Source organism: Uloborus diversus, chromosome 8 (assembly GCF_026930045.1).
Source record: "Uloborus diversus isolate 005 chromosome 8, Udiv.v.3.1, whole genome shotgun sequence".
In the NCBI taxonomy this organism is placed as follows: domain Eukaryota; kingdom Metazoa; phylum Arthropoda; class Arachnida; order Araneae; family Uloboridae; genus Uloborus; species Uloborus diversus.
Genome location: NC_072738.1, coordinates 58187234 through 58202687, shown reverse-complemented (window position 1 = coordinate 58202687; position 15454 = coordinate 58187234). Strand labels below are relative to the sequence as shown.

The 15454-nt window shown below is 35.2% G+C and overlaps 1 protein-coding gene across 1 annotated transcript in view; it reads left to right on the top strand.

The window, feature by feature from the left end:
• Positions 1–724: 724 nt before the first annotated feature.
• The window catches only part of LOC129228377 (uncharacterized), a 71534-nt gene continuing 56804 nt past the window's right edge, over positions 725–15454 (top strand). The window contains exon 1 of the mRNA XM_054863054.1: positions 725–2542. Within this exon, the coding sequence (XP_054719029.1) occupies positions 725–2542 (1818 nt within the window). The remainder of the gene's footprint in view (positions 2543–15454) is intronic.

Below are 15454 nucleotides of genomic sequence, written 5' to 3'. Positions count from 1 at the left end.
TTTTCTATGTCTCAAAACAGGACATCAAGTTCGTCAATGCAATGTGAAAGCTGGATGTGCTAATTGTGGAAGAAGACATCATATTTTGCTGTGCAGAAGTGGCCAACCGCATTTACCTTCGTCTTCTGAAAGAGTTGTTGCATTAGAAGAAACTCCAAAGCAAGATTCAGCTCTCGCAAACATTTCAATGTCACCAAAAGTGATGTTGCAAACCCTAATAGTAATCATAAGAGGAAACGGAAAGAGCCGTAAAGCGAGAGCAATTTTTGATTCTGCATCCCAGAGGTCATACATTCTAAAGGATACGGCAAAGGAGATGAAGTACGAAGTCCTGGGTTCAGAGTGTCTCAAACATGCACTTTTCGGAGGAAAAAATTCTGGTGTGTGTAAACATGAAGTTTTTAAACTGTATTTAACTAGTGCTAACGGTAATTATAACTGCAATTTTGACGTTTTGAGTCAACCAGTCATATGTGAAACAAAGCCACCTACAAATGAACTCTGTATAAAAGAACTCTGTGACTTAAATATTCATATTGAGGATGATAGTAGAGCCCCTATTGAAATTTTGATAGGAGCAGACGTTGAGGGAAAACTGATGACAGGTGGTTATAAATTACTTCCTAGTGGCCTTGCCGCAATTGAAACTAAACTAGGGTGGACACTAATGGGGAAGAACTTTAGTTTAGAATCTCGAGAAAGCACTGCATTACTTGTAACGAGTATGATTTGTAATGAAACTTGTATATCAAACTTGTGGTCATTGGAAACGATCGGTATACTGGATCCATCTGAGAAGAAAACGCAAGATGAATTGCATGCAGCAGCTAAAGAACATTTTTTGAGAACTGTTAGAATAGACGATGAAGGAAGGTTTATCGTTGATTTGCCTTGGTTGAGTGAACATCCCCCTCTGCCTGAAAATTTTGAATTGGCTTTGAAGAGACTGAACAACACAGTCAAGAACTTAAAAGCGAAAAATCTGTATGAGGATTATGACCTGGTTTTCAAAGAATGGGAAAAGGAGGGAATAATTGAAGAGGTTCCTTATAATGAAATTCAAGAACCATCGCATTATTTACCACATCGGCCTGTTGTCAAAGAAAATAGTACGACTCGCATTAGGCCAGTATTCGATGCTTCCGCTAAGTCGAGATCTTCACCAAGTCTAAATGACTGCCTTGAAAAGGGTATGAACCTTATTGAATTCATTCCATCAATATTAACACGCTTTCGTATGTATAAAATAGGGGTTACTGCTGATATATGTAAAGCGTTTCTGCAAATCCGTGTATCAGAAAGGGACAAAAATTATCTGAGATTCCTCTGGTACAACGATAAGTCTGAGCTAAAGTATTTCAGGCACTGTCGTGTAATATTCGGTGCTTCGTGTAGCCCTTTTTTACTCGGATCTGTGGTTCAGTATCATTTAGAATCAGCACTAGAAGAGGCACGAGTTGAGTCCTCGAAATATCCCGTTGAAACTGTAGAAGAACTTGCTAACAGTTTTTATATGGACAATTGTCTTGTTAGCGTAAAGGATGAAGCTCAGTTGCATAAATTTATGCAAGCGGCTACAGAAATATTAATGGAGAGAAAATTTGAATTACGAGGGTGGGAGTACTCGGATTCCCGCTGTCAAGTTTCAGAACCCACGAATGTGCTAGGAATGATGTGGGACCGTGGAAATGATACCCTCAGTTTAAAGTTATCACATGATACTGATACCTCTTCGATGAAAATTTCTAAGAGGTCAATTTTGTCTGCTGCACATAAAACGTTTGATCCTTTAGGCATAGTCTGTCCGGTTACTTTACTGCCAAAACTTTTGCTGCAGAGGTTATGGGAATGCAAATTAACCTGGGATCAAGAAGTAGATACAAATACTGAAGAAGAATTCTTGAAATGGTTGAAAAATTTGGAGACTTTGAAAGAATTGAAGATAACTAGATGGTTGCAATGCGAATACGTAATTGATAGTTTACATTTTTTCTGCGACGCTAGTAAGTCTGCCTATTCAGCTGTTGTTTTTATAAAAATTTGTTTGAATGATTCAGTAGCTGTTCATCTGCTAAGAGCAAAATCTCGGATTGCACCTTGTGGAAAGAAAGAGACGACTATAGCAAGATTAGAGCTTCTTGGAGCCACAATTTTAGCACGTCTTTCTGTAGAAGTTCTGAAAGAATTCAAAAAAGAGAAAATTGTGTTTTGGACTGATTCTACTACAGTTCTTTCATGGTTGAGAAGAGAAGGGCCGTGGGGAGTGTTTGTACAAAACCGAGTGCAGGAAATTAGATCCTTGACTCCTTTGAATGCATGGCGGTTCGTACCAGGATCACTAAATCCAGCAGATCTTCCGAGTAGAGGTTGCTCTGCTAGCCAACTTCTTTCATCAAAATGGTGGGAAGGTCCGCAATGGTTGTATTTCCCATCGGAAGAATGGCCTAAAGACGAATTTTGTGCTGATGAAGAAGAAATTTTAAGTGAAAGAAAGAGAGGCGTGGTATCATCTATGGTCAACGTGCAATGCACAGATAACATTGTAAGTGACCGATTTTCAAGTTATACGAAGACAATCAGAACAATTGGATGGATCTATAGATTTTATCACAATATTTCCAGTCAGAATAAGATAATAGGAGAGTTGACAACTGATGAGTACAACAGAGCTGAAATTGCACTTATGAGGCAAATACAGTCAGAGCAATTTCATGAAGATAATCGTTTGCAGAAGCTGCAAACATTCAAAGATAAGGATGGATTACTACGATTACAAACAAGATTGTTTGATTGTGAGGAAACAGAAGAGTTTAAGAGTCCTATTCTGTTACCTTCAAAACATAAAGCGGTATTGAAAATGGTGACTGAAGAACATAAAAAATCTTTCCACGCAGGACTGTCTACTTTATTAGTGAGATTAAGAGAAAAATATTGGATATTAGGCGTCAGGAAGTTAGCTAAGCAAGTGATTTCTAACTGTGTTATATGTAAACGCCATACAGCTAAACCTCTGGAAGTGCCATTCGCCCCATTACCAAGAGACAGAGTCACCCATGCAGGTGTTTTTGAAGTTTCCGGGGCTGATTATGCCGGGCCTTTGTATTTGCGATCAGGAGAAAAGGCCTGGATCATTTTATTTACATGTGCGGTTTACCGAGCTGTACATTTTGAGCTAGTTAAGTCAATGTCAACAGAGTCATTCATCTTAGCATTAAGACGATTCGTAGCTCGAAGAGGAAGAATTGCTGTTCTCTACACCGACAACGGCATGAGTTTTGTTGAAACGAACAATGTGCTAAAGACGCTCGACTGGAATAAAATAAGCTCTTATTCCACCACAAGACAGATTTCTTGGAAGTTCATTCCACCAACCGCTGCCTGGTGGGGTGGTTGGTGGGAGCGCATGGTTGGGATGCTGAAAGGCCTTTTAAGAAGAATGCTAGGTAAATCTTCTGTTAACTACGAGGAGCTTTCAACAATATTATGCGACTGTGAAGCAATCATCAACTCGAGACCGTTGACATACATATCAAGTTCACCAGATCAACTGATGCCCTTAACTCCGGCTATGTTTCTGGTAAGTGACAACTGCACCAAGATTGAAAATGCTGATCTAGATGTGGTAGACAGAACCTTGTTGACAAGAAGGTCCAAATATCTACAGAAATTAAGAGAAGACTTACGACAAAGATTTAGAAATGAATATTTTGCACTTCTAATTAACCAAGGCTATAGGAAAGTTAACTCATTAGAAGTTGGTGATATCGTTTTAATAGGGAGTGACGGATCCAAGCGTAATGACTGGCCTCTTGGAGTAGTAATGAAAATCTATCCTGGAGCAGATGGCCATTCCAGAGTAGCCAGAGTAAAGACACAACAAGGAGAGAGACTGCGGCCATTTCAAAGGCTATATCCCTTAGAACTATCTGCGACTGAAGTTAGTTCTTTGAAATTACCTTCGCTGGTCAAAGAGACCTCTGCAGAAACAACCTTTTTCTCAGGAACGAGAAAAGAGCCTGGGATACCTTCAGACGTGTTTGTGGGAGAAGAAACATCTAACAACACTCGGCCCCTTTTGAAAGAAACCAGATATGGGAGAAAGATTAGAGTACCTGAACGTTTAAAGATGTAAAACTCTGTTTCATTTGAACTGTTATAATTTCTTTGATCTAATTGATATTTCTTAGGTTTTGTGTTGCAATACAAATTAGTAAATTTCATATTGCAAGGTGGGAGAATGTTAAGAGATTCCTCGTTATAATAATTTTATTGTATTTTACTAGTGAAATGCGTAATTGAAATTGTTTTTATTTAGTTTTTGTTTTCTGAGAGCTGGCAACAAAATATCTTTAGAATGTGCGTGCGATAAGAGTTTTGGTGATTAGAGTTGAAAAATGTGAGTTTGGATGGCGTATTTTGAGTATTGAGAAGCGAGAAACACTTGAGAGATTTTATAAAATGAAATAGTGAGTTATTGAGTTTCATTTTGAGTTATTGAGTTTTATTTTCGAGTTTTGAGCATTAGTTAGGCAAATTTGCCATGAAATTATGTATTGTGTAAATATTTTCTTGTTATGTGCTGTGTCCTGTGAATAAATGTATTTGTGCGATATGTGTTACGAGTGTACTGATTCGAGGTCCGCTTAGAGTTTTTCGGACAGAGGTAGTAAAATCTCTGATTTGCTCTGATAGCTGTGCGGCTCTGAATAAAATTTTGATACTTCCTTTCAATGCTGCGAAGTTGAAGTCAGGGAATCGGAATACGCTCCACGATTGATTTGGGAGTATAAAGGATTCTGAGTCAGAGTCGGGAGTGGAAGATTAAAAATTCCATGAACCGGAGTCGGGCATATTCCTTCAAATTCCGCAACTCCGCCTTTGCTTGTGGAGTCGGAGTTGGACTGAGTTTTGGGCGAAGGAGTCGGAGTCTAAGCTCTAACTCTCTGAGTCAGTCCATCATTTTCCCTATGGCTCCGTATAGCATTGCGTCACTGGGACTATGTTTGCGCATACAACCTTTTGCGCCTTTTTGGTATTTCCTTATACGAAGTATAGGAAGTGTTATACTATTAATTCTATTTTATCAATTCCCTAATGAATGATAAGATGCTTTTTTGGCACATCCGAACGTACACATTAGGCTTATGACTTAAAATAAAATTTATCCTGTAGTAACTTTAAAAAAAATAACTTACGAAATATGTAGATTTCCTACAAGAACAATGTATTTTTCAATAGAAAATATTGTTAATTTTATATAAACTGCTTCTAATTAACAGAAATTTCCGAAAGAGATTAAGAGAAAAAGACCTACATAAAATGAATTCAAATTGTGAAGTTTTTCTTTTTTTTTCTTTTTTCTTTTTTTTTCACTACCAGTCGCTGTTCTAATGTATGGAAAATATATATGAGTACAAAACGTCTTCATAGCGATATCCGAAATTACATAAGCCTGCTGTTTCGTGTAAATCTCGCTCGCACTCTGCGAGAGGGATCAGAGCGAGAGTTGTATATTTAAGAATATACGTAACTTGATTGCAAACGTGTTATTAGCCTGTTGGAGCATTCAGTGGACTCTTTGATGCGTAATGGGGGAAAAAATTTCCGCACTAATAGCATTGAAATTTCTTAAACTTTACTACTTTCAACACAAGTATGCTAGTTGAAATAGACTTCAGATTAGAACATTTATGGTTAGCCTTTCTGGTCATTTCTGCAGGTAGTTTTTCCCCTAATGTGCAAAGTATTCGTCATGTATTGACATTGGATTTGTTAATATAAATTAAAAGTAGTTCACGGTTACAGAGCAATTGAGTTTTAAAATGTTGTCCATCAAAAGCAGGCTCCAACCATCATTTGAATTTGCACACAGTATTGATAGTGACATCCTCTATTTAGGGATGAAGAAATACGAAATGAGATCGAGGGGTTCTATCGCACAGAGCACGAGGGTTCTATCGCGTACATTGAATGAAAAATATTTTTAGTATCCACCACTGTCTGTAAGCAAATCGCAAATTGTACAGTCATGGGGGAAAAAAAAACACCTGTTCGTATTCGAAGACTATTGACACTATAGACAGGTCTAAGACGTTTTATTTTTTTTTTTTTCCAAGAATTATGTGTTCTACAAAATGACGTTAGTGAATTGTTGGTAAGGGGTCGTTTTCATATTAAAACGAGCATCAACTTCAAAATTTTCAATGAGAACTTGAATTTTTCTTTACATAATTGTGATCAGTATCATTTTTTAATTTTGGAAACAAAAGTTTGTTTGATTTGATCCAGCAGTTGCTTCAGAATTAAGTTTTGAAAAATCCTTCTAGTAATGTTAAAACATATTTGGTACTTCTGCAACTTCAATAGGAACTTTGCAAAAAAATCATTTGGAATGGCAAAGATTGTTTTATGTATCAAAATATGAATCAACTCATAAAAAAATATCATTTACAACAGATAAAATGTAAATTTAGATTTTTTTTATGAAATATGATAATATTTTTGAAAAAATTATGATCTGAAACCATATTTTCTATATCTATATATATAAAAATGGATGTATGTTTGTGGGTGTGTGGGTATGTATGTTCTTTATATAAATCCACAGTTTTCGTCTGATTTCTTCCAAATTCGGCACAAAGGTAAATTGTTACTCAGGAATTCATATAGGCTGGTTTTGGGAAAGATCCGAAGAAGTCTAATTTCATATTTTGAGTCATAAAATTACTTTTTTCTGCACGAACGAATTTTTGTACATTTATGAATTTAGTCTAAATGAAAAGCTCGTAAAAAACTGCCCTGGATGAAGTTTCTTCAAAGATTAACTTTAATCGTTAAAATTGTGAACCTTGGTTCAAAGCAAATGAAAACGGTTATCAATTTATAACCACCAGGAGCTATTTTAAATGCAATCAACACGAAACGTATCCTTAACGACGGCCGGCGATGCCGTTTAGCGACGAACGTTAAAGCATGTTTGGCGAGAAAGTCGAACGAAAAGAAATGCTGTTGTTCAGGTGTTTCCTAGCTTGCAACCTGCGAAGACACGGGGACGCATTGAAGACTCCCGCAAGTTGTACTAAATTCGCTTGCTACCTTTTGCTAATAAGTTTTCAAGTTATAGCATCGAAACAATAAACGAAATTTTTGATCAGTATTTTCTACATAAACAGCACAGAAAATACCAAAATGAGATAGGTGTCGATAAAGCATTCTTGATCAACAATTTTTAACAAATTTAGCATTTGAATACTAAACTTTTATTAAAACCACATCCTTGAAACAGAAATTTAATTTAATTTTGTAGTATCCTGAAACAAATCAATGCAAATGTAATATGCTCTTTATGATCTTCTCTCCATGATTTACCTAATTCGGTTCAATTAAGTTTAACAGAAATCGCTCCAGATTATCAAGGATCAGGAGAAAAAATACTAATATGGCAAATGAATTGCAAAATAATCAGTTTTGTGCATAGTAGCAGAGCTGGAATTTATCTTTCAAGAGGGAGGGGGATAATCATGGAGTTTATTAAATGTACATAAACTACCATACTAGGATTGCCAATGTGTGGTAAAATAAAAGGCTGTGCACCTTTAGACCCGCAAAACGACACGGGAATTTAATACGGCGGCATTCATATAGCTTTGGAAGGGTAAGAGTTTAAAGTTTGAAAAAATGCAAAGAAATATTAATTTTAATTAAAACTAAAATGCATAAAATTGCTCAATTTTTTACATAAACAAATTTTTTAACCGTTTAAAATTTTATGTTACCTTAACGCTCGAGCAATAGTACGCCTGATGGAGTATCTTCGCAGACTAGAAATAATTTAAAACCAGTTAGCGAATATGATGCAACTTTTGCAACAAAGAGACTGCTACTGAAAAGGGCATAATGAAATATTACGCCACATTATGAAGTTTTTCTTTTTTGTTTTCATCGCGAAATAAGTAAAACAAATCTCCATTCCCAGTTAAGAGCCTCAGTTCGATGACTTTTATTGTAAACAATCGAAAAATATTGGAAGTTTGTAACTACCACTAAGCATTTCAACTGCCATTGAAGAAATGCTGTAAGATAAGAATAGGTTGCAAGTATCAGTGTAATCGAAGAGGTCTCTTAACAACTGGAGGGGGGGGGGACGTTTTAGATTACGTTTCAAAACGTGGATATACATTTCCTTCAATTTGAAGCTGCGGATGAAAGGAACAAAATTTACAAAAAATTTTTGCAAAGTATAAGCAAAAGAATGGGATATTATACAGTTGTAAGCAGCGATGTTCCCGTAAATTTTTTTGAGGGTATACTCCCAGTAATCCTTTACGCACAATATGTGTATGCGATCATATACATAATAAGTCATAATATGAACATTTTTAAAGCTCGAGGGAATACGCTATGTGTCTAAATAATATTTGAGAGAATAAGGCGTACATGGAGTATTATACCCTATGGGAACACCACTGGTCGTAAGTACGAATTAGACGGTTTTTTTTTTTAATTTCATGGCCTGCAAATAATTTTTAAAAGATGACGCGGATAGTGACTAAAATGGTCACACCTACTTTTTTCTTCATAACGCAGTTCACTTGACGGTTTTACGGCAAGTATCAGGCTTTAAAATTTTGAAATAGAATTTAACTATAGACAACTTCCCCATCGTTACAAGACAGTGATATTACTGTCTTACTGTCTTTCCTACCAACGAAAATAGAAATTTCACATAAATATAAGAAAATCAAATGTACTTGTCTTGCATCTTTTCATGTAAGTTAATTTTATCCAATTTTAATCCATGGCATGGTACTAAATCGCCATGAAAAGTGCGAGTAGACACATTTTGTAATGTTATTTATGAGTAAAGAACGTTTTCTACAAAATGTGCTTGCATACCTGAATACTTACATAATTTTATAAAATGAGTCTACCTAGCCGTGATACCTTGATACGAAAATCACCACCAGAAAATCAGTAAAACGGAATGCTAACGTCTTTTTTCAACAATGATTGAAGGCTTTATTTTCTGTACGGTGAACTATCTGTTTAGCTTTTGGGCCATTGAGGATGATTTTCAATTAATCTGAAAATGTTGCAACGGAGTCCAATAAACATACTTTGCATATATTTGTGCATGATAAAAGCCATTGAATTTTACTCACGACTCTTTCTAGGCAGATATTTCGCGATTTTTTTCCAGAATGAAATGTATGTGAAGAGTTTTTGAGTACATGCTTTGATGTCTTGGAGTAAACAAAAACTTCTAAGGTAGCATTCTAAGCTCAAGTTTCGTATTCGAAGCATCACGTAAAAGGTTGTCCCACAAAATGTGCAAAAGACAATCATTTGTCTTTGCATTAAGACATTGGATGTACCGCCTGTCTGATTCAGCCGCAGACAACGTGCCAGTGGACACGACAGAACCCCGACAACATGCCTCATGCTTTTTCGTTTTTACTAGGTGAGATTTTTTCTGCAAGTGCTGGACTTTCTGCGTTATTTACAGTCTTTTGAGGATTTAAGCCTAGAAGAAAAGGTGTGATTGCAGTTTTTTTACCCTCATTTAGATAAAATTCATCCATTAAATTATCTAAAAGATACGTTATATTAAGAAGCACACCGGGCAACGCCGGGTAGTAAGCTAGTAATACAGGGTCCATTATGAAAGTAATAAGCATTTACTGGCAAAATATAATTATTGATCGTAATTTGTACAAATGTTCAATATTCTTCAAAATACATTCCTCCTGCATCAATACACTTGCGGAGATGTGTTTGCTACGCCTGAAAGGCACCCTGAAACTTTTCCAAGGGAATGCCTCTCAGGAAAGTTGTAACATGGTGTTGGATGTTTCCCAAGGTTCCCCAATGTTTTCCTTTCTTCTCTCTCTCTCTCTTGAGTCGGGGAAACAAAAAGAAGTCACATGAAGCTAAGTAGGGACTGTAAGGTGGTGAGGGATCACCGGGGGGGGGGGGGGGACATCCATAACGGGGTTCGTCGGCGACCTCCTCCTGGCTCTCTTTGAATGCCTTGTGCCACTTCCCAGACTGTGATCTTGAAATGCAATCGAACTTGAAGGCTTCTTGCAGCATCTGGAATGTTTCGGTTGCATTTTTTCCAAACCTCACGCAAAACTTTATGGCGTATCATTGTTCAAGCGAACGCTCCAATGCGTTATGTTACAAAAGTTGAAAACATACTTCAAGCGGAGGCACTTATCTCCGCTCACACTGCTCGAAAGCAACTGACGACTGGATGCATTGAAAGGGCATATCCCGCACCACATTTCCCAGCCAGTTTTACCGTGCTGCCATCTATCGTTGCGTCACAATAACATTATGCTCATTACTTTCATAATAGACCCTGTATTATAAAGAGAGAGAGAGCGGATTGTTGTATGTTTATATCTTCGAGACAATTTCTGGAACCATTGCAACTATTTGAAAAATTCTTTCACTACATGAAAAAAAGGAATTCTTACTGAGTGACATACGCTATGAATTATGCACATACGTATTTATACTAATATTTAAACCAACAGTTTGTCTTAGCTACCATATTTCGTGATGCTACAAATATAAATATACGATATATTAATATTTGTTATATACGTTATATTTGTATATATATATATATATATATATATATATATATATATATATATATATATATAAATATATATATATATATATATTATATAAATATCTAATATACAAATATGAAAGTGACGACCAGAAACAGGCTCTGGGCCCAGCTAGCAGTGTTTGGTAATATTTTTTCAATTGCCTTGTTAGTTGATTAAAAAAGTAATTGCAATTAAATTAATTACAATTAAACTATTAATTGTACTTTGCAATTAATTTAATTAGATTAATGTACGTTAATCGCTTTTCACAATTAAAATAATTGCAATTAATTTTTTAAATTGCTTTATGAAACAATTAAAACTAACAATTAATGTATCAATAGGTACAGCGCAGCGTACAGAGTTCAAAGTGTTATTAGAATTCGTATTTTCGTTCAGTGTTGATTGCCCGCTCGCTATTCTTGTCTTGGCAAGTTTTTTTCCACACGTAAATGTTTGTGTTTTCATTAAGTGTTTTAAAATTGTGCAAATCATTGTTTTATAGTTTAACCTGTAACAGGGGAAATCAGAAAGAAGGACATAACAGGGGACGTAAAATCTCAGAGGCCGCTCTGTTTATTTATTTTTTTAATCGTGTAATTAAGATGCATTTCTGTAATTTCCCTCAGGTGTTCTTCAGACTTTTACTAGTACGGAAAAAAAATTAAAATTTTTAATTGAAATATACCTTTCTCGAGGATATTTTTCTGGAGCCGTAAGATTTTTTAAGAAAAGTCATATGCTGCAGTAAATAATTTATTGCTCATAATAAAGTTGCTGATAGATAAAATACACCGCCAGCTCAGTCATTTCCATCCGAGGACTGCAGTTTCGTGCTTATTAGTGCTCATTATCCCGGCATAGAAAAGAGACTGAGCTGAAGATGGAAAACCTCTTAAGGAAGCCAAGAGTGCCAAACAAACTGGTAGCTAATATAGAATTAGCGCAGACCACACGAGTGACCGAAGCAATGGTTCGGTTCAACTCGAGTATTTCATGTATTTCTGCTTTAGCCCTGGCTATTGGGCGGTAATTTACTGAAAGTTACTGATATTTTATTCATATTTTATTTGTTGCTAACATGTGTATTTAAATAGATAGTAATATGATACCCGTTTAGTGTCCACGTCCCAGGTAGACCTGTCGTCTGTAGAATATATTGTACAAAACCAGTAATTTTTATGAGTTAGTTTTAATTAAAATTCACAGAACAATCGACAATTGTTAATTGTAGTAAACTACAATTAACAATTAATTAATTTTTAACTGTGGTAAACTACAACTAACAATTAATTAATTGTAAACTGTAGTAAACTGCAATTAACAATTAATTAATTGTTAATTGTAATTTTCCACAATTACAATTGATTAATTGTTAGTTGTTGTGGTTACGTTTACCAATTAATTATTTGTTAATCTTTAATTGTCAATACAATTAAAATTTGCCCAACTCTGCAGCTAGACTGGTTCAAGTCAATTTACAATCCCCAGTGAAGATCAATGGCCCTCTTAAAACTGTCTACTCCCTTGCTCATTACCACCTCTTCCGGTAAGCTGTTCCAAGGTTCCACTACCCTGCTAAAATAATAACTTTTCCTAATATCCATGTTAGCCTGGGATTTAAATAGCTTAAAACAGTGACCCCTTGTCTTGTTTTCAGTGTTAAACTTTAGCCCCATAACATCTTTCATTTTAATAAAATTAAATAACTAAATCATGTCCCCTCTGTCTCTTCTCTGCTCAAGACTGTACATTTTTAGCATTCTGAGTCTGGAATCGTAGTCTAAATGAGAAAACCCATTTATTAGCCTTGTCGCCCGACTTTGAACTTTTTCCAATACATTAATATCTTTCTTAAGATAAGGAGACCAAATCTGAACAGCATACTCCAAATGAGGTCTTACCAAACTTCTGTATAAGGGCAGAAGAATTTCTTTAGATTTATTTGAAATGAATCTATTGATAAACCCAAGCATCTTATTGGCTTTGTTACTAGCTATGCTGCACTGTTGACTAAACTTTAAATCCTGACTTATTAAGACGCCCAGATCAGTAACTTTTTCTGCCTGACTGATGACTGAATCTTGCAAATAATAACTTGTACACTTATTTCCATGCACTAAATGTAGACTTGACATTTCCCAACATTAACAGCCATACCCCATTTATAAGCCCACTCCGTAATATGATCTAGATCCTCTTGCAGCTGATTTGCTTGTTCTTCATTTTCTATAGTCCCCATAAAATCAGCAAAACAATTCATGTTCCCAGAAATATTTTTTATACATATCGTTTATAAAAACAATGAACAAAACAGGCCCTAACACTGATCCTTGAGGAACCCCGCTTAAAACCTCACTCCAATTAGAATAATTTCCCCTTACAACTACCCTTTGTTTCCTTCCGGTCTGTCAGTTTTTTACCCAAATGGAAGTTTTCCCTCCTATTCCTATATCAGCTAATTTGCTAAGTAGAGCAACATGCTGTACTTTATCGAAAGCTATTTGAAAATCAATGTAAACAACATCTACAGGCTTCTTATTGTCCAAAGTTATGGTAACTTTGTCATAGAAATGTAATAAATTAGTTGCACAAGATTTACCTTTCCTGAAACCGTACTGAAAACTAGTCATACGTAAAAACGATTACCCGCAACGACAGTGTAGTTAAAGGCTCGCTCCGAGCTGAATGTTAAGGGATGAAAACACGTGAAAGATAAAAATATCACGATGCCAGATGAGAACCTCCAAAAGCGTTACATGTATTTGAGGTGGCGGATGGTAGGGTAGTGAAAACCATTTAGAGTCACCTAATGTTTACGCTTCAAAACTTAATTAAATAAAATATAACTGAGATTCGCCTCGGGGAGGGGGGGATTTAGTTTTTAAATACAAGTAGTGTAGACAGACGATAATAATCCACGTTTTTCTAATAGTTTTTATTTTGCATGAATTTCGGGCCATTTTCTAAGGTTTTTGATTCATACTAAAATCGAAATGGAAAGCTTCTGCTAATGAATTTAAATAAGTACATTTAGTTTAGAAAAATCTCAACTGAAAAAGTAATTGCAATGAATTACCACATTTTCAAAGTTAAGAGTTGAAACAACAACGAACAAAAAACAGTAAATAGGAAAGAATTTGACAACGAGGAAAAAATGAATAAAAATTATTTGCTGAACTATTCTTTTTGATGACCGTATTTAAGCATTTCAAAGCGATATAATAAACTAATATAGCTGACAAATATCCTGTTAGAACGAAAGTGCCAAAAAAATGGATGTATATAAAAAATGCAATTTTTCAGTAGAAAACGAGTTCAAAAGGTTGAAAGGCATCCCAGGATTGAGAAAGACTCACCTCATACTGGAATATACATTATTCACCCTAATTGCTAATCTGAGTTTTGTCACATAAGAATTCGTTTGGAACATTTTCGTGCTCCTACATATACCCAAAGTCGTTTAGCTGTTACAGATCCTGCCAACCTATCAAGCAGCATATAAAGAACTCGGTCTTATAGACGATGACAAACCTTGGAAACTAACTTTAGTTTATGCATGTAACTTTCTAACTCCTCTCCTAAACTTAGAGAATTGTTCACAACTATTTTAACTTTTGTGTCAACTTTTAGACCCTATTACTGTATGATAAAAATTTAAAAAAGATCTCTGTGACGACACATTGCAAGGAGAGTGTCAGCAAAAATACTATGATTGTTGTTAAATTTCAAGCGATATAAAAATTAAAGGAACATTTTTTTATTTAAGCGGACACTCAATAGGGGACTATTGTTTGCCACCACCGTAGAGAATAAAAAAAAAGAAAAAACTCTTAGAGCATGATTAGTACATGAAAACCAGGAACGTAAATAAATTTTGAGCGGCATACCCGGTGGAACTTTTAAAAAATAAAAATATAAACTCTATCAACTATTAATCAACAGAATTTCACGGTGTTTGTTTACGGAACTGCCGGGACTTTACTTAGAGGTATAAAAACTGACCTTTCCACATTTAAATTCATTGAATATCTCCCCAAGAAAAACTCCGTATGTTTCACGGGGAAAAAAAAATGAAAAAATAAAACACGGAATAATATGATTTGTAGCATTGTTCTTACAGCACCAGTAGCAGATCAGTTGACTTATAATCCTATCATCCCCATGGTCCCTGTATATTTATTTTCAATTTAAGTGGTTACAATATCCAATAAGAATTTTCTTATTCCATCATCATCATCATCAAACGTACATCTAAACGATACGTAGCGCAACGTTATATTCGGGAAGATTGTATTTTTCAATGGGATTTATATGTTGGTCTCCCTTGATGAGGAAATGAGGTAAATCAATTTGTTTCAAATCTCATGAAAACGTAAAAAAAAAAAAAAAAAATGTCGTTTACTATTCATTTTCAAATTAAAAAGTTCTTTTATAATATTTATTTAGAATAGTTTTTTAAATTCGAACAAGGTCGGGACTGGCCTCTAGTTGGTGTATAAAATATGATCAAACAATTCTGATAGTAAGCATTTCTTTTTGGTACTTATTTTGTTAGCGCCTATTTCACCAACCCCCTATGCCAAAGAAAGGGAATTTATAACTTTAGCCTGTGTATCTAAGTACAAAATGTGTACACAGGGATTTATACAGAGGAGGATCGTGAGGGTCATGACCCTCCTAAACTATCGGCATTATTATACATCCACATTGAATTCAAACAATTTATGAATAAAATGTAAAATATTGCAATAATATTTTTCATTCTTCAAAAATTTCTAAAAGTCATAAACATTTGAAATACTACTTTTTTTCCTTGCTTATGAAAT